The sequence below is a fragment of the Rana temporaria genome, chromosome 6 (assembly GCF_905171775.1).
Source record: "Rana temporaria chromosome 6, aRanTem1.1, whole genome shotgun sequence".
NCBI lineage: Eukaryota > Metazoa > Chordata > Amphibia > Anura > Ranidae > Rana > Rana temporaria.
Genome location: NC_053494.1, coordinates 219,669,884 through 219,689,916, shown reverse-complemented (window position 1 = coordinate 219,689,916; position 20,033 = coordinate 219,669,884). Strand labels below are relative to the sequence as shown.

General features: G+C 52.1%; 2 protein-coding genes across 3 annotated transcripts in view; one reads left to right on the top strand and one right to left on the bottom strand.

The window, feature by feature from the left end:
- SLC49A4 (solute carrier family 49 member 4) overlaps window positions 1–14,105 on the bottom strand; it is a gene marked incomplete at its 3' end in the record, with an annotated part of 35,898 nt that extends 21,793 nt beyond the window's left edge. The window contains 2 exon segments of one of the 2 annotated variants that reach the window (XM_040358290.1): window positions 651–744; window positions 13,732–14,105. In XM_040358290.1, coding sequence (XP_040214224.1) covers window positions 651–744; window positions 13,732–13,975 — 338 coding nt within the window. 2 annotated transcript variants of the gene reach the window in all.
- Window positions 14,106–14,236: 131 nt separating this feature from the next.
- HSPBAP1 (HSPB1 associated protein 1) overlaps window positions 14,237–20,033 on the top strand; it is a 102,784-nt gene continuing 96,987 nt past the window's right edge. The window contains exon 1 of the mRNA XM_040358289.1: window positions 14,237–14,344. Within this exon, the coding sequence (XP_040214223.1) occupies window positions 14,323–14,344 (22 nt within the window). The 5' untranslated portion in view covers window positions 14,237–14,322. The remainder of the gene's footprint in view (window positions 14,345–20,033) is intronic.

Here is a 20,033-nt window from a genome sequence, read left to right as displayed (position 1 = left end):
TTTTGCACAGACCAATCGATAAACGCTTATTGCAATTTTTTTTTACCAAAAATATGTAGAAGAATACGTATCGGCCTAAACTGAGGAAAAAATATATTTTTTTATATATGTTTTTGGGGGATATTTATTATAGCAAAAAGTTAAAAAAATATAGATTTTTTTTTCAAAATTGTCGCTTTATTTTTGTTTATAGCACAAAAAATAAAAACCGCAGAGGTGATCAAATACCACCAAAAGAAAGCTCCATTTGTGGGGAAAAAAGGACGCCAATTTTGTTTGGGAGCTACGTCGCACGACCGCGCAATTGTCAGTTAAAGCGACGCAGTGCCGAATCGCAAAAACTGGCCAGGTCCTTTACCTGCCTAAAGGTACGGGTCTTAAGTGGTTAAAAAGCAGTATTTGTAGCTGCTGACTTTAAAAAAAAAAAAAAAATGTGGTGAACTTCCTTCCGCTTTAATTGAATAAAAATGGCTTGCTTACTGTTGCGATTGGCCAAGCTTAATCACATGGTACAGGTCGGCAGGTACAATGCGACTGCTTTGGGCCAATCACAGATCACAACAGTAAGCAAGCTGGTTATGAATGGAAAGCCACGGCCAATGTGAAGGAGACCTTAGGAAAAGGACGGCACACAATCTCATCCATCTCACCTTCTCCGGAGGGACATGTCGGACACGGGGACACAGCGCAGACCGCCTCCGACCACCATGAAAGCCAAGGTCAGCAGCACCGTCACACGCAGACCTGCAGGGACAGGAGAGAGAGTCAATCCCTGAACATGAGAATTCCCCTCACCACAATGCAGGAGGTGGGGAACGTCATACAGAATGTATAATATAATAAAAATAAAAGAACAAAGCCAAAAGACTCTTTAGGATTAAAACGTTATCTCTGAACACCCACCGGCATGAGGGGGGGGATGTCCATTTCTGGAGTTCCGGTTAAAAACAGCATTTGGGAAAGAGCGCCGGCACACCCAGTCATGGCTGGGAACGGAGTGTCATCAGACAGCTTTATTCACAGACAGCGTACAGAGCGGATCTGAGTGGCTCTGTACAATGCAATCACTGTCATCCCTTCAAGGTCTTTACAAACCTTCCCGCCCACTCCTTGGGCCAGATTCACAAAGGTTAGCGGATCTTTAGATCCCTGTAACCTATGTGTTTTAAGATCCGCCCTCGCAAGTTTGTGAGGAAAGTGTCAAATTCACAACACACTTACCTCCAAACTTGCGACGGCGGATCCTAACTCCCCCGGCGGAATTCTAATTCCGCGGCTGGGGGAGTGTACTATTTAAATCAGGCGCGCTCCCGCGCCGATTTAAATACGCATGCGCCGTCCGGGGAATTTCCCGGCGTGCATTGCTCCCACTGACGTCAATAGGACGTCAGTGGTTGCGACGTGAGCGGGACTTGCGACGCGCGTGTTCGTGAATCGGCGTACGCAAACGACGTAGGAAATTTCAAATTCGACGCGGGAACGACGGCCATACTTAACAATACTTACCCCTGCTTTTAGCAGGGGTAAGTATACGACGGGTACCGCGCTACGGAAACGACGTAAGAACACAGCGTCGGGTCCGCGTACGTTCGTGAACTTCGCGTATCTCGCTGATTTACATATTATTCAGTGTAAATCAGCGGGAACGCCCCCGGCGCCATTTTTAAATCCAAAAAAAGATCCGACAGTGTAACACAGTCAGATCTTAGCCCTATCTATGTGTATGTGATTCTATGAATCAGGCGCATAGATAGGACCAGTGTAAGTCAGAGATACGATGGGGGATCTGGAGATAATACACCGTCGTATCTCTTTGTGAATCTGGCCCCTTGTGTTCTTTCACCAGCAAAAGACATACATTATGTAGTTTCATGGGGCCTTTTTTTTTTTTAGCCTGTTGTAGACTAAGGGGCAGATCCACGTAGATCGGCGCTTCTCTCCGCTGGGCGCAGCGTATCTAAGATACACTACGGCGCCGTAACTTTTTTTTTTTGGAATCCTCAAAGAATTCGCGCCGTAAGTTACGGCGGCGTAGTGTATCTTTGGCGGCGTAAGGGCGCGGAATTCAAATGGATGTGATGGGGGAGTGTATTAAGTAAATATGTCGTGACCCGACGTAAACAACGTTTTTTTTAACGGCGCATGCGCCGTCCATGGGGGTATCCCAGTGCGCATGCTCGAAGTTAAACCGGAACAAGCCAATGCTTACGACGGTGACGTCATTTTACGCAAATCCCTATTCGGACTTACGCAAACGACGTAAAAAATTCAAAATTTGACGCGGGAACGACGGCCATACTTAACATTGAGTACGCCTCATAATAGCAGGGGTAAGTATACGCCGGAAAAAGCCGAACGCAAACGATGTAAAAAAATGCGCCGGACGGACGTACGTTCGTGGATCGCCGTAACTAGCTAGTTTGCATACCCAATGCGGAATTCGACGGAAACGCCACCCAGCGGCCGGCGGAAAAAACGCACCTAAGATCCGACGGCGTACTAAGACGTACGCCTGTCGGATCGATCCCAGATGCAGTCGTATCTTGTTTTGTAGATACAAAACAAAGATACGACGCGGGAACTTTAAAATTACGCGGCCGATCAATAGATACGCCGGCGTAATTCTTTTGTGGATCTGCCCCTAAATCTTCCGATTCCAGTATCAGAAGTTTCTGCTTGTGCTCAAACGTGAGGCGCCACGCCACTGCACAAGTTACATGACCTCTGTCTGCAGTGGAAGAACTGACACTTCCTGCTAAGAAACTACTTGTCCCAAAATCCCCGAGTCTGTCAGTCTAGTGCCCTGCAGGTGAGAGCTACACAGCAATTACATGCCACACTGCTTACAAATCAAGCTTCTGATCAGCAGATTGCATAGCTAAAGCCCGCAGCACCCAGTGGTTACCAGGGAGGAGCATGCACGTCTAAAGGGATGCAGGGGAGGTGTTCTTTCATATATTCTTCTAGGGAGAAAATAGCAGGAGACCCATTGATGACATCTCAAAAGTATTTTTTCAAAAAATTAAATAATTTGATTGCAAAACGTTAATTGTATGTTAACAGAGGGGAGGGGGACAAGAGATGGTATTCTATGAGTACCCCCCCCCCCCCCCCAAGGTCAGATTATGCCGACCATAGAACTAAAGCACGGAATAAAACAAGATTTTCTTTTACATCTAAATGGTTCCCTTCCCAGCGGTGCGCAGCGGGCGAGACCTTCCCAGCGCACAGATCCATATCCAGAGGCGGCGTCCTGGAGATGAACACCCCCCCCCCCCCCCCCCCCATATCGATCTGATGTCAGACTTCATTCATCCTCCATATCTCTTCACAGAACCGACCTACTGACCGCAACACACATCGGCCCTGACAGTGCGGGGCGAGACCGGGTGTAACAGGGTGTCAGGGTGCTCAACACCGGGTGTCAGGGGGGCCCAAACACCGGGTGTCAGGGGGGCCCAAACACCGGGTGTCAGGGGGGCCCAAACACCGGGTGTCAGGGGGGCCCAAACACCGGGTGTCAGGCGTCTCCTCCAATCTACAAACACTGCAACACCAACTTCTATCTACTGTATATATCTCTTTTCTTTCCAGCGCTCTCTCCCACTCCCTCTGTTTTCTTTCCATCTCCCTCTCTCTCTCTCTCTCTCTCTCTCCTTTCCATCTCTCTCTCTCTCTCTCTCTCTCTCTCCTTTCCATCTCTCTCTCTCTCCCTCTGTTCCATCTCTCTCTCTCTCCCTCTCTCTCTCTCCCTCTCTCTCTCTCTCTCTCTCTCTCTCCCCTTTCCATCTCTCTCCCCTTTCCATCTCTCTCTCTCTCTCTCTCTCTCTCCTTTCCATCTCTCTCTCTCTCTCTCTCTCTCTCCCCATCTCTCTCTCTCTCTCCTTTTCATCTCTCCCTCTCTCTCTCCCCTTTTCATCTCTCTCCCCTTTTCATCTCTCTCTCTCTCTCCCCCCTTTCCATCTCTTTCTCTCTCTCTCTTTTCCATCTCTCTCGCTCTCTTTTCCATCTCTCTCGCTCTCTTTTCCATCTCTCTCGCTCTCTCTCTCTCCCCCCTTTTCATCTCTCTCTCCCCCTTTTCAATCTCTCTCCCTCTCTCCTTTCCATATCTCTCTCTCTCCTTTCCATCTCCCTCTCTCTCTCTCCCATCTCTCTCTCTCTCTCTCTCTCTCTCCTTTCCATCTCTCTCTCTCTCTCCCCTTTCCATCTCTCTCTCTCTCTCCCCTTTCCATCTCCCTCTCTCCCTCCCCTTTCCATCTCCCTCTCTCCCTCCCCTTTCCATCTCCCTCTCTCCCTCCCCTTTCCATCTCTCTCTCTCTACCGCCCTTTTCATCTCTCTCTCTCTACCGCCCTTTTCATCTCTCTCCCTCTCCCCTTTCCATCTCTCTCTCTCTCTCCCCTTTCCATCTCTCTCTCTCTCTCTCTCTCTCTGTCCTTTCCATCTCCCTCTCTCCCTCTCCTTTTCATCTCTCTCTCTCTACCGCCCTTTTCATCTCTCTCCCCTTTTCATCTCTCTCCCTCTCCCCTTTCCATCTCTCTCTCTCCCCTTTCCATCTCCCTCTCTCTCTCCCCTTTCCATCTCCCTCTCTCTCTCCCCTTTCCATCTCTCTCTCTCTCTCCCCTTTCCATCTCTCTCTCTCTCCCCTTTCCATCTCTCTCTCTCTCCCCTTTCCATCTCTCTCTCTCTCTCTCTCTCTCTCTCTCTCTCCCCCCATCTCTCTCTCTCTCTCCTTTCCATCTCCCTCTCTCCCTCTCCTTTTCATCTCTCTCTCTCTCTACCCCCCTTTTCATCTCTCTCCCCTTTTCATCTCTCTCTCTCTCTTTTCCATCTCTCTCTCTCTTTTCCATCCCCCTCCCTCTCTTTTCCATCCCCCTCTCCTTTTCATCTCCATCTCTCCCTCTCCTTTTCATCTCCCCCCCCCCCCCTTTTCATCTCTCCCCCCCCCTTTTCATCTCTCCCCCCCCCCCCCCCTTTTTATCTCTCTCTCTCTCTCCTTTTCATCTCTCCTTTCCATCTCTCTCTCTCTCACGCTCTCTCTCTCCATATCTCTTTTCTTTCCATCTCTCTCTCTGCTTTCCATCTCTCTCACGCTCTCTCTCTCCATATCTCTACTTTCCATCTCTCTCTCTCTCTCTCTCTCTCTCTCTCTCTCTCTCTCTCTCTCCCTCTCCATCTCTCTCTCTCTCTCTCCCTCTCCATCTCTCTCTCTCTCTCTCTCCTTTCTTTCCATCTCTCTCCATCTCTTTTTTCTCTCTCATCTCTCTCTTTTCTTTCCATCTCTCGCTCTCTTTTCTCTACCTCTTTCACTCTCTCCAGTATAAAATCGATACAACTCCAGTCTCTGTATATTTATACACACAAATACACTTCAGATATTCAGCCCCCTGTATGGGGGGGGGGGGGGGGAACATTGCCTGGCAGTACAGGACCCGCCCCCTTTCTGTAGGGAGCGCGGTTGCCTGGCGCTCGCCATGACAAGTCACATTAGCGTCGGTGGGAGTGACATCTCACGCGGCGCGGCACAGCCTGGGATGTCAGCGGCGGAGGACGAGGACAGACACGTCTCTAATTACCAGACCAACAACTCGTCACCGGAGCAAACCTTCCTGACGTGACGAGCTGGAGGGAGACTAAAAATACAAACTGTGGCTTCATCTACATGTGACGAGCCGCGTGCAGCTCCAGACAAGAGGAAATGAAAAAGAACACGGTCAGGCATGCCGACGCCGCGGGGTGCCAACAGGGAATAAAATGCTGCCAATCTCTGGGCACCCAATATCATCGGCGCCTGAGGGGACCGAACCCGAGGGGCGGGTCTATGCACATTTTATAGACCGCGTGCTACTCGCTCGCCCCAATCTGACAGGCGCGTGGGCGTGTGCCCCCCTTCCCCGAATAGGCCCCCCAAAAAACGCACATGGTGGGCCTGTCAGCTGCTCAAACCGCATAAACAGACGGCCCATTCCGTCTACAGGCCTCAGCGCCTATAGGAATGAATGCTTTTTAACCAGTAAATGCACATGTATGTCACCGTCCTACCGGGTGCACATGGTGATGCCCAGGGCCACCTATTTGGGGGGGGGGGGATAAAACCAGGCCTACTGTAGAAGGTCTGGGCACATGGGGGGGGGGGTAGTCTGGACAGCAGGGGGATCGGTACGGGGGAAATTACAGGAACAATGCACCACTGTGTTTGTGTCTCTCCGTCCAGCAGCTGAAAGCCAGTTTCTCCCCCTCTCCCTAACACTGGCTTTCAGCTGCTGGACCCGTCTCAGTAAAATGTTTGCATATAGATGTGGACAGCACAGGGTGGGGGATTGGAGGACAATTACAGAACAATGCACAGTTTGTGGCCACCGATTGGGGGGGGGGGGGGGGGTTATAACACCGGGCCTATTGTAGAAGGTCTGGGCACATGGGGGGGGGGGGGGGGCTTGGACATCAGGGGGATCATTGTGAGAGGTAGGATTTGGGGGCAGCACAGGGTGGAGGGATCGGGAGGACAATTAGAGAACAATGCACTGTGTTTGTGTCTTTCCCTCCAGAGGCTGAAAGCCAGTTTCTCCCCCCACTCCCTCACGCTGGCTTTCAGCTGCTGGACCCGTTTCCGTAAAATGCTTGCATATAGATGTGGGCAGCACAGGGTGGGAGGACAGTTACAGAACGATGTACTTTGTCTGTGTCTCTCTCTCTCTCCAGCAGCTGAAAGACAGTTTCTCCCCATCTCCTTCTGGCCAGCTTTCAGCTTCTGGAGAAAGACGCACAAACACAGTGCATCGTTCTGTAATTGTCACTCTGTCCTTCCAATCCCCCACACTGTGCTGCCCACCATCTATATGCAAGCATTTTAGTGAAACAGGTGCAGCAGCTGAAAGCCAGCGCGAGGAAGAGGGGGAGAAACTGTCTGTAAGCTGCTGGAGAGACACACACACACACACACAGACACAGTGCATCGTTCTATAATTGTCCTCCCGATCCCCCACCCTGTGCTCCCCGCATGCAAGCATTTTGGTGAAACAGGTCCAGCAGCTGAAAGACAGGTGGAGGGAGAGGGGGAGAAACTGGCTTTCAGTTGCTAGAGAGAGACACAAACAGTGCATCGTTCCTGTAATTTTCCTCCTGCACCGATCCCCCTGGGGGGTGTTGTTAAACACCAGACCTACTGTAAAAGGCCTGGGCATGTGGGGGGGGGGGGGTGCCTGGACAGCAGGGTGATCGGTGCAGGAGGAAAATTACAGGAAACAATGCACTGTGTTTGTGTCTTTCTCCCCAGCAGCTGAAAGCCAGTTTCTCCCCCTCTCCCTCCAGCTGTTGGACCTGTTTCACTAAAATGCTTTCGGGGATCGGCAGGGCGGAAGGAAAGTTACAGAACAATGTACTTTGTGTCTCTCTCTCCAGCAGCTGAAAGACAGTTTCACCCCATCTCCCTCTGGCTGGCTTTCAGCTGCTGGAGAGAGAGACACACAGACAGTGCATCATTCTGTAATTGTGGGCAGCACAGGGTGGGGGGGATCGTCAGGGTGGGAGGATAATTACAGAATGATGCACTGTCTGTGTCTCTCTCTCTCTAGCTGCTGAAAGCCGGCCGGAGGGAAAGGGGGAGAAACTGGCTTTCAGCTGCTGGAGAGAGAGACACACAGTGCATCGTTCTGTAATTGTCCTCCCGCCCGGCCGATCCCCGACCCTGTGCTGCCCACATCTATATGCAAGCATTTTACTGAAACAGGTCCAGCATCTGAAAGCCAGCGTGAGGGAGAGGGGGAGAAACTGGCTTTCAGCTGCTGGAGAGAGAGAGACACAGACAGAGCATCATTCTGTAATTGTGGGCAGCACAGGGTGGGGGGATCGGCAGGGCGGGAGGATAATTACAGAATGATGCACTGTCTGTGTCTCTCCCTCCAGCTGCTAAAAGCCGTCCGGAGGGAGAGGGGGAGAAACTGGCTTTCAGCTGCTGGAGAGAGAGACACAGACACAGTGGATCGTTCTGCAATTGTCCCCCCGCCCTGCCGATCCCCCACATCTATACGGAAGCATTTTACTGAATGAAACTGGTTCATTCCGTGTGTTTTTTTTTGTTTTTGCGATTGGGCGAAAGCAGATGGGCCGTGATTGGCCCTGCCCCGTACCATGTGATCAATCACAGATGGCGACACAGTAGTCTACAATGGATGGCATGAAAAGAAGGCATCCGTCATTTACAAATGTCATGTGATCTGCTGAGATTGGTCACAGCGATCACATGGTACTGGCAGCGGGCCGGTATATAGTGATCAGCCATTGGCTGCTTCCTGGATTTCCTCTCCATGGTGTGTGTATGGGCTTTGTTCAGACATCCAGCGAGGACTGCTGCTCCTCCTGAAAAGCGATCTATGCCCGGGTTGCTTTTCAGAGGAGTTTAGCAGGCGGTGGAGGAGGGGGGGGGATATGTTGCTGCCTCACTGCCTGATTTAACCCATTAATCGCTGCACTATCGCACCGCACGTGGTTGCGGGGCGGCCCCATAGACCTGCATTAGTCACACGCGGCAATTGCAACACCAGCTGACAGCATGACGCTGTCATTTTTATTTTTATCGCCGCCGTGGCGTGTGTACAGACAGGGGGGCCTCCGTGTCATCACTCAGGCGGTTTGGCTGTGGTTTTACTGCCCCTCCTCCTCTTCCCTCCCCCAGCCACACGTGTGAAGGAAGCCCGAGAATCACAGGAGTTCATTGTGAATACAAATTCCAAATTCCACAAACCCGACATCAGGAGCAAACAAGGAGATCCTTCTGTACACAGAGCCGACCGACGCTGTGTGTGTGCGACACCAAATACCTTCCCCCCAATGTGCACATCGGCCTCCCTCTACTCCGCTCCGTGTTTGGACTTCACACCTCCGCTCAACACCCCCCCCCCCAGAGAGATAGAGATACTTCATCCCAGACTTCCCCACATTCCTGCCCACTCAGCATCACCCCCCCCCCCCCCCCCCGAGGGTGTGAACTAGAGGTAGGCCGATATTTGTCTGTTTTGGAGAAATCGTCAGCGGCCGTTTTTTATCCAAATTAGGCCGATATTTAACATGGCCGCTAGCGGTGCCACGGATCTGGAGCTAGGCCGAAGCCGCGGCCTTTCCTGATGCTGTGATCGCGGTGGCAATCCGCGGATTGCCGCCGCGGTCACAGCATCAGGAAAGGCCGCGGCTTCGGCCATCTTGGTACACCCAGCGCGGCGGCCCTCCTCTCTGTTTACACCCACAGAGGAGGAGATTGGCAGATGGCACTGGTTGGCACCTGGCACTCGTGGGACACACACACACCGCTCTCTGGTGTCTGTACTGGAGGGAGAGGGGGGGGTGACACTATTTTTTGCACCAGTGCCACCTGCCAGTGCTAATTAGTGCCACTTGCCGTCCAGTGCCATCTGCCAATGCCACCTGCCAAAGCCACCTGCCAGTGCCAATTAGTGCCACCTTCCATCCAGTGCCACCTAAAGCCATCAGTGCCACCTGCCAATGCCAACCAGTGCCATCTGCCAGTGCTATTGCCATCCAGTGCCAATTAGTGCCACCTGCCAGTGTCACCTGTTAGTGCCAGGTGCCAATGCCAATCAGTGCCACCTGCCAGTGTCAATTAGTGCCAATAAGTGCCACCTGCCAGTCAGTGCCATCTGCTAGTACCATCTTTCAGTGCCATCCAGCGCAACCTGCCAGTGCCAATAAGTGCCACCTGCCAATCAGTGCCTTCTGCTACTGCCATATTCCAGTGCCAATTAGTGCCATGAGCCAGTGGCACCAAATTTTTTAAAAAAATAGGCCTAAAATATTGGCCGCAGAAATCGGCATCATATATCGGCCGCCCCGATTTCTAAATATCGGCCAGAGAAAAACCCATATCGGCCGACCTCTAGTACGAACCCCCCCCCCTTTAGTTTATGTTGCCTTTAGTTATAATGCAAGTCAGAATAAAATCTTCAAGCAGAGTTCCACCCAAACGTGGAGCGGGACTTCCTGTCCCACTTCCTCCTCTCGCCCCTCCCTTTAGGCGATCTCCAGGGACATGCGACAGGTCCCAGGAGATCGCCTGTCCATTCATAGAGCATGCGCAGTGAGTACCCGGCTGTGAAGCCGAAAGCGGCTACGGTCGGTTGCCCACACTATGAATGGAGGCTCTGGCCGGAGAGAGGGGGGAGGGGGGGAGGGGGGGAGCGGAGCTCCGGGCAGCCGCGTCGCTGGACCATGGAGCAGGCAAGTGTCGGTTTATCAAAAGTCAGCAGCTACACTTTTTGTAGCTGCTAACTTTTAATAAACATAAAAAGGCTGGAACTCCGCTTCCACCCCCGGAAGAATTTACCCCCATTCCTGACCAGGCCACGTTTTGTGATTCGGCGCTGCGTCGCTTTAACTGACAATTGCGCAGTCGTGCGATGTGGCTCCCAAACAAAATTGGTGTCCTTTTTTTCCCCACAAATAGAGCTTTCTTTTGGTGGTATTTCATCACCTTTGTGGTTTTTATTTTTTGCGCTATAAACAAAAATAGAGCAACAATTTTGAAAAAAAAAAAGAATATTTTTTACTTTTTGATATAATAAATATCCCCCAAAAAGATAAACATTTTTTTTTTCTTTTTTATCAGTTTAGGCCGATACGTATTCTTCTCCATATTATTGGTAAAAAAAAAAAAAAAGCGTTTGTTCATTGGTTTGCGCAAAAGTTATAGGGCCAGATCCACGTACATCGACGCATTGTTGCGTCCGGCGTAGCGTATCTCTGATTCGACGAGCGAACGATGGCCGTACTTAACATAGGACACGCCTTATATACGCCGAAAAAAGCCTTACGGAAACAACGTAAAAAAAATGTGCTGGACGTACGTTCGTGGATCGCCGTATCTAGCCAATTTGCATACTCGATGCGGAAATCGACGGAAACGCCACCTAGCGGCCAGCGTAAAAATGCACCTTAGATCCGACGGCGTACTAAGACGTACGCCAGTCGGATCTAGCCCCCATTCAGGCGTATCTTGTTTTGTGGATACAAAACAAAGATACGCCGTAGCAAACTAGAAGTTACGCGGCGTATCAATAGATACGCCGGTGTAGCTTCTCTGAGGATCTGGCTTATAGCGTCTACAAAACAGGGGATAGTTTTATGGCATTTTTATTATTATTATTTTTTTATTTACTAGAAATGGTGGCGATCTGCAATTTTTATCGTGACTGCGACATTACGGCGGACACATCGGACACTTTTGACGCCATTTTGGGACCATTGTCATTTATACGGCGATCAGAGCTATAAAAATGCACCAATTACTGTGTAAATGTCACTGGCAGGGAAGGGGTTGACACTAGGAGGCGAGGAAGGGGTTAAGTGTGTCCTAGGGAGTGATTCTAACTATGGGGGGGGATGGGCTGCTCTCGCACACTCTGTGAAGCGTTGGAGGGAAGCGGCGCGCTCTCTCTCTGTGAGGACGGAGTACAGACTGGGGTGACAGTGAGACGCTCCCACCTGACACCACGGTAGGTGTGACATCCCCGGTGACAAGAGGCACCACAGACAGTTTCACTTCCTTCACCACTTATCTCATCACACGACATTGCAGAAGGAGGAAAGGGGGGGGGGACAGAATGCAGAGATGTGTATGGGGTACAGTGGGGCGTGCTGGTGTAATACTGGGGTACTATGGGGGGGGGACAGAATGCAGAGAGGTGTAGGGGTACAGTGGGGCGTGCTGGTGTAATACTGTACACTGGGGTACTATGGGGGGGACATTCACCCTCCATCACTCACCTGGGAAGGAAGCAGGATGGTTGTGGGGTGCAGCACCCTATGTGGGGGTATAATATATACTGAGGCACAGTGGGAGCGTACTGGGGTACAGAACATTAAACTAGGACGGGGTAGAATGGGCTGCATTAGGGTACAGGGGGGTATATGTGTGTACCAGGGGGAGGGAGAATGGGAAGTAGTACTGGGCTACAGAATATCTGGGTTTCCAGGGGGGTTCTGGGGTACAAAGGAGTATTTTTGGGTACCGGGGGAAAGTACTGGGGGACAGAGGGGTACGTACTGGGGTACAGTTGGGTACGGGGGGGGGGGGGAAGTACTGGGGTACAGTTGGGTCCTGGGGGGGGGAGTACTGGGGTACAGTTGGGTACCGGGGGGGGGGGGGGGGTACTGGGATACAGTTGGGTACCGGGGGGGGGGGGGGGGAAGTACTGGGGGGGTAGTACTGGGGTAGTTGGGTACTAGGGAGGGAAGTACTGGGGTACAGTTGGGTACCGGGGTGAGGTACTGGGGTACAGTTGGGTACCGGGGTGAGGTACTGGGGTACAGTTGGGTACCGGGGTGAGGGGGGGGGGGGAGTACTGGGGGGGGTAGTACTGGGGTAGTTGGGTACAGTTGGGTACTAGGGAGGGAAGTACTGGGGTACAGTTGGGTACTGGGATACAGTTGGGTACCGGGGGGGATGAAGTACTGGGGTACAGTTGGGTACCGGGGGGGGGGGGGGGAAGTACTGGGGTACAGTTGGGTACTTGGGGGGGGGAGAGTACTGGGGTACAGTTGGGTACTTGGGGGGGGGGGAAGTACTGGGGTACAGTTGGGTACTTGGGGTACAGTTGGGTACCGGGGGGGGGGAGGAGTACTGGGGTACAGTTGGGTATATTTGGGTACCGGGGTAGAATTGGATGTATTGGTATACAGGGTGTGCTCAGCACTATCATGGAGTACAGAGAGATATAGACGGGGGAAAAGAGGGGTATACTGGGGGATGTATTGGGGTACAGTGGGATGAAGTGCAGTATATTGGGGGTACAGAATGATGAAGCATGGTGGGTGTACTGAGGAGCATTGAGATCTATCAAGGATACTATGAGAGAAGACCAGGATATGGGGGGGGGGGGAGAATATGGGGGTACATTGTTGGGTATAAACAGGAGAATACTGAAGGGTATACAGTACAGTTGGTGGTATAATGGGGAGAATATCCAGGTTCACAGGGGGGGGGATATCAGTGTAAATGGGGGTATAATGGGGTACATTGGGGGGGGGGTGTCACTCACCCTTCTTGTCCATCATCCACATGAAGAAGAAGCAGGGCAGTATATCTTGGTGTACAGTTGGGGGGGGGGTGTATATCAGGGGGGTACACAGTGGGGGAGGGGTGTATTGGGGGTCACTCACCCTTCTTGTCCATCATCTACATGAAGAAAGAAGCAGGGAGGTATATCTGGGGGTACAGTGGTGGGGGATGGGTGTATATATGGGGGTACACATTGGGGGGAGGGGTACATTGGGGGTCACTCATTCTTATTGTCCATCATCCACACGAAGATGCAGGGCAGTATATCTGGGTGTACAGTTGGGGGGGAGGGGTGTATATCTGGGGGTACACATGTTGAGGGGTATAGTGGGGTACACATTGGGGGAGGGGTTATATATTGGGGTACACATTGGGGGGAGGGGTACATTGGGGGGGTCACTCACCCTTCTTGTCCATCATCCACATGAAGAAGCAGGGAGGTATATCTGGGGGTACAGTTGGGGAGGGGTGTATATCTGGGGGTACAGTGGCGGGGGAGGGGTGTATATCTGGGGGTACAGGTACATTGGGGGTCACTCACCCTTCTTGTCCATCATCCACATGAAGAAGAAGCAGGGAGGTTTATCTGGGGGTACAGTGGTGGGGGAGGGGGTGTATATCTGGGGGTACACATTGGGGGAGGGGTACATTGGGGGTCACTCACCCTTCTTGTCCATCATCCACATGAAGAAGAAGCAGGGTAAGAAGCCGATGGGTCCCCAGAGGACGAGGAGGGCGATGTCCAGGGGGGTGAAGCCGAAGACGGCCCGGGCGGAGGCCTGGATGGGCCCCCAGCTGTTCCATACTAATCCCTGCAGGAAGCCCAGACAGGAGAACAGGATGAGGACCAACCAGCGCCGCCCGAACACCCGGGGTGACCTGGCCAGGAGAGGCCGCCGCTCCTCCATCCCTCTCCCGGCTCTTCTTCTCCTCCTCCGCTCCCCGGAACCTTTTCTTCCCGGAACTCTCCGCCGATCTGCCGGTGGACACCGACCGGAAGTCACAAGCTCAAAACATCCGCCTTCCTTTCCCCGCCCACTGAGTGACGTCACCCCCACATGACAGGAGAGATAATAGAGACACGGACCCCGCCCCGACCTTCCTGATAGCCCCGCCCCCGCTGACCATGTGGGAAGCCTCTTGGTCTTCGACAAAATGGCGGCCCCCGTAAGTTGGAGACATAAATGACTTCCCAGTGTGTCCTCAGCTCAGAGGAGTGAGAGGTTTCCTGGGAGAAGCATGCTGTGTGCTGAGGATGGATCATACAACAGACACAGGTACACTTCCCCCCACACAGGGCTGAGAGGCACTACAAGTCCCAGCAGTGCTGACTGAGCTGAACTGCATCACTGAATGGGAAAGTAAATCCCACATTTTGTGTTGTCCCCAGAAAAGTAACAGGGGGGAAATCTTCCAATGGGGACACTAGTTCTAGGGGGGGGGGGAGGATTTCCCTCAATTTGTAGGGATTTCCTCTCACTTCCTATTTGGCTCTGGGACAGGATGTGAAGGAAAATCTCCACAATGGGAGAAGCAGAACAAGGAGCCAATCAGTTGTGCTGCAGTACAAGAAGCATGCTGATAGGAGGAGAGAGCAGAGAGATGAGCTCGTCAGTCCGCTCCTAGTCCTCCCATCCAATCACAGGCTGGGGGGGGCGGGGCTATGACAGCCAGGGCTCAGAGGAAGTGACCCGGATGACACTGTTTGTCACTCGGTCCTGAAGACTGAGGACATCTAATGGCAGGAGAGAAGAACTGCAGGGAGGGGAAAGAAGTACAGGGGTGGAGGGCGGCACATAGAGGGGGAGGGGAAAGAAGTACAGGGGTGGAGGGCGGCACATAGAGGTGGGGGGGCTACTCTGTCCATCACCCACATGAAGACAAAGCAGGGTAGTATATATCGGGAAAGATATGTATATACAGTATCTCACAAAAGTAAGTACACCCATCACATTTCTGTAAATCTTTTCATGTGACAACACTGAAGAAATTACACTTTGTATCTCCAATGTTGTGTAGTGAGTGTACAGCTTGTATAACAAATAACTCAACACACAGCCATTCATGTCTAAACCACTGGCAACAAAAGTCAGGACACCCCCTATGTGAAAAATCTCAAATTTGGCCCAGTTAGCCATTTTCCCTCCCCCCGGTGTCATGTGACGCGTTAGGCCCCATGCACACGAGACACAGATGCAAACTCATCTAAACACACGTTTTCAAACGCAAAAACCGGCGTTTAAAACGCCTGTTTTGCCGCAAATTTCGCAGCGTTTTACCGCGTTTGCGTTTATAAGCGTTTAGTTAAGAAACATCATAAGACCCTCCCTAAGCTCAAAAAACAGTATTATTTAACCATTTCAGCCATTTTGTGAGACCAGAGTGAGTAGCAGCTAAGAGAGCAGCAGTGTACTTGTATTTAGCGTGCCACTTGCCACGTCACCTGCCACAAGTTGTGGATTGTCCACCATGCAATGCAAGCAGTTACAGTTTTTTTTTATGTTTTTTAATGGTTTTTCATCATTTGCCATCATTTTTGAGATTTCTAATGTAAAAAAAATAGGTCACCTTTAAAAACGCCTATAAACGAAATCGCGTTTTGCGTCTGAAACGCGAAAAACGTTTGCGTCTGAACCCATTTTTTTTGCTTCTGAAAAAACGAGCATAAACGCAACTGCCGAAAAACGCAGAAAAACGTGACTGTGTGCATGGACACATAGGATAACATTGAATGTGTTCAGGGGCAGTTAAAAAAGTGTCCAAATGCCTCTGAATACGCGTTTACCAGCGTCTCGTGTGCATGGGGCCTTACAAGGTCTCAGGTGTGAATGGGGAGCAGGTGTGATAAATTTGGTGTTATCGCTCTCACTCTCTCATACTGGTCACTGGAAGGACAACATGGCCCCTCATGGCAAAGAAACTCTCTGAGGATCTGATATAAAGAATTGTGTCTCTACATAAAGATGGCCGAGGATATAAGAAGGTTGCCAAGACCCTGAAACTGATCTGCAGCCCGGGGGCCAAGACCATCCAGCGGTATAACAGGACGGGTTCCCCTCCCCCCGCCTCGCCATGGTCCCCCAAAGAAGTTGAGGTCACGTGATCAGCGTCATATCCAGAGGTTGTCTTTGGGAAATAGACGTATGACCTCTGATGTGACAGGGAGGGATCTCTGATGGGGGAGGGACCTCTGATGTGATGGGGGGGGGCCTCTGATGTGATGGGGGGGGGGGCCTCTGATGTGATGGGGGGGGGGGGCCTCTGATGTGATGGGGGGGGGGGGACCTCTGATGTGATGGGGGGGGGGGCCTCTGATGTGATGGGGGGGGGACCTCTGATGTGATGGGGGGGGGACCTCTGATGTGATGGGGGGGGGACCTCTGATGTGATGGGGGGGGGGACCTCTGATGTGATGGGGGGACCTCTGATGTGATGGGGGGGGGACCTGTGAGGGGGGGGGGGGGACCTCTGATGTGATGGGGGGGGGACCTCTGATGTGATGGGGGACCTCTGATGTGATGGGGGGGGGGGACCTCTGATGTGATGGGGGGACCTCTGATGTGATGGGGGGACCTCTGATGTGATGGGGGGGGGACCTGTGATGGGGGGGGGGGGACCTCTGATGTGATGGGGGGGGGACGTCTGATGTGATGGGGGACCTCTGATGTGATGGGGGGGGGGGGACCTCTGATGTGATGGGGGGGGGGACCTCTGATGTGATGTGATGGGGGGGGACCTCTGATGTGATGGAGGGACCTGTGATGGGGGGGGGGACCTCTGATGTGATGGGGGGGGGGGCCTCTGATGTGATGGGGGGGCCTCTGATGTGATGGGGGGGGGGCCTCTGATGTGATGGGGAGACCTCTGATGTGATGGGAGCTCTGATGTGATGGGGAGACCTCGGATGTGACGGGGGGGACCTCTGATGTGATAGGGGAGACCTCTGATGTGATGGGGGAGACATGTGGGGGGGGGCCTCTGATGAGGGGGGGGGACCTCCGATGTGATGGGGGGGGTCCTCTGATGTGATGGGGGGGGACCTCTGATGTGATGTGATGGGGGGGGACCTCTGATGTGATGGAGGGACCTGTGATGGGGGGGGGACCTCTGATGTGATGGGGGGGGGGCCTCTGATGTGATGGGGGGGCCTCTGATGTGATGGGGGGGGGGCCTCTGATGTGATGGGGGGGCCTCTGATGTGATGGGGGGGGGGGGCCTCTGATGTGATGGGGAGACCTCTGATGTGATGGGAGCTCTGATGTGATGGGGAGACCTCGGATGTGACGGGGGGGACCTCTGATGTGATAGGGGAGACCTCTGATGTGATGGGGGAGACATGTGGGGGGGGGCCTCTGATGAGGGGGGGGGACCTCCGATGTGATGGGGGGGGTCCTCTGATGTGATGGGGGGGACCTCTGATGTGATGGGGGGTCCTCTGATTTGATGGGGGGTCCTCTGATGTGATGGGGAGACCTCTGATGTGATGGGGGGGGGGGGAGACCTCTGATTGATGAGGGGGGATATGTTCGCTGTAAAAATCTGCCGAGTTCTGACTCTCCCCGGAATGGATTTCTGTATCTCGGTGTCGCAGTGATGATACAATTTGTATCGGTTTTGTAGATTTGACACAAAAAGTTGCAAATGAAACATTTCCCGCGAGAACGGAGCGCAGGAATAGCGACCCATGTGCCGCTCTCGGTGCGTCTTCCGTATTGTTGCACGTTTTGGTGATTTGTTGAGTGATGTGATTGGCGGTGTGATTGGATTGGCGATGTGATGAGCGATGTGAATGGCGATGTGATTGGCGGTGTGATTGGCGGTGTGATCGGCGGTGGGTGTGATTGGCGGTGTGATGGGCGGTGTGATGGGCGGTATGATCGGATTGGCGATGTGATGAGCAATGTGAATGGCGATGTGATTGGCGGTATGATCGGCGATGTGTTAATCGAATGGTACTGGGAAAAAAAAAAGCAAGTGGTATTCCCTCCGCAGTTCATTAGAGGAAGCGGCAGAGTCGGCGCCATCGCGGTGTCGCATCGGAATAATTTATTGGCCAATTTATAACAAGCAGATGTTTGGTAATGACAAAGAAACACCTTGTGAGTTATTACCTGGAACTGACGGCGCGGCTGAGAACCGAGCGCCGGCCGTGAGCCTTGTGGGTACTGGGGGGGGGGGTACCTGTAGTGTGGTGGGGGGCGCTCATACCAAGACAATGGAGGTAGAGGAGGCAGCGGGGGTTGGGTGGCAGTTCCTTATTTACGTAGGTGATCCTGGCAGTCCCCTTGCTTTCCTATTTAAAACTGACCACACTGAGCAGGAGAACACACTGTGGTCAGTTCTCTAGCTGTGCTGGGAACTCAGCCTGCTCTCTTCCAGTGATCAGACTTGTCCTGGCACCCCTCCCCCCTTCTGCATAGCCATTCACTGGGAAGATCAGTGTGATGTTGTTTCTCTCTCCCCCCCCCACAGCTCCTTTGCAGCTGAGAACAGAGGGAATGTGATCACTTATACAAAAGGGGGGAAAAAGACATAGATAGATATATATATATATATATATATATATCTATATATATATATATATCTATTTATAAACAAAAATGTTATTTCTATTTGAACCACTTCCTTCCGGAGGGCAGGTGGTAAATATGAATGAAATTGCGTTCTCTAGTTTGCGGCGCTCAGACACGGATTTGTTCCACTTTAATTCTTAAAAAAAAAAAAAAAGCAAATGACCAATGAAATCACATGACTGATGTTCAGCTTTATCTACAGATCACACGTGGATACAATGTTCCTATTGATAGAATCGGGGGGGTGGATCTCGTAAAAGTCGGAGTTCCCTTTTCTCACTTTCATTTCCTTTTTCTGATCTCATTTCCAGTTCCCCGTTTTCTTCTTAACCCTTCGCTCCCCTATTTTTCCTGGACTGGAATCGCTACGAAGGGGGGGGGGGGGGCTATTTTTTGCTAAACAAAAATGTTTTCTTTGTTTCTGTTATAAAATTTTGTAAATAGGTAAATTTTCTTCTTCAATGATGGGCACTGATGAGGCTGCAATGATGGGCACTGATAGGTGGCAGTGATGGGCACTGATGCTACAATGATGGGCACTGATGAGGCTGCAGTGATGGGCACTGATGAGGCTGCAGTGATGGGCACTGATGAGGCTGCAGTGATGGGCACTGATGATGCTGCAACGATGGGCACTGATGATGGGCACTGATAGGTCACCATAATGGGCACTGATGAGGCTGCAATGCTGGGCACTGATAGGTGGCCATAATGGGCACTGGTAGGTGGCCATAATGGGCACTGATGAGGCTGCAATGCTGGGCACTGATAGGTGGCCATGATGGGCTCTGATGAGGCTGCAATGATGGGCACTGATGATGGGCACTGATAGGCAGCAATGATGGGCAGACTGAAGGGTGTGTTTATACAGTGATGGTGGAACCCCCTGCGAGGGAAGATAACTGTTTGAATAGAAGGGTCTGTGTCCCTGCTCTGCTCCGGTGTGAATGGCGTCTCGGTGGCGCTCGCAGCGATGCGTTTTTATGGACCGGCCTGTGTCAGTCTTTAGTTAATCTTTAGTGAGCGTCTCGATCGCCCGTTGAGCCGTCCTCCTCGCGGCGGGGCAGACAGACGGTGACGGGATTTATCGCTTATTTACTGTCAGGAGCCGCAATCCAAAACGCGTTAAGGTTTAAATGGCCGTCTCCGTATATCAGCGCCTGTTGCACCATGAAAACGGCGTCGTTAAGCGGCGGCGGGGAGCGATAAAGTTTGGGGTGTTTGAAGCCGCCGGGGTCTGTGATTTCCCTGCTGGGAGATCGCTGTAAAGAATCCATTTATCACCGCGAATCGCGGTGACGGCGCGGCGGGACGCCAATGTAATGGAGGCGCTCGGAGAAACACGTGAGGTGGCGGAACGGCTGATGGAGGCTGATTAATGGGGTATCCTTGT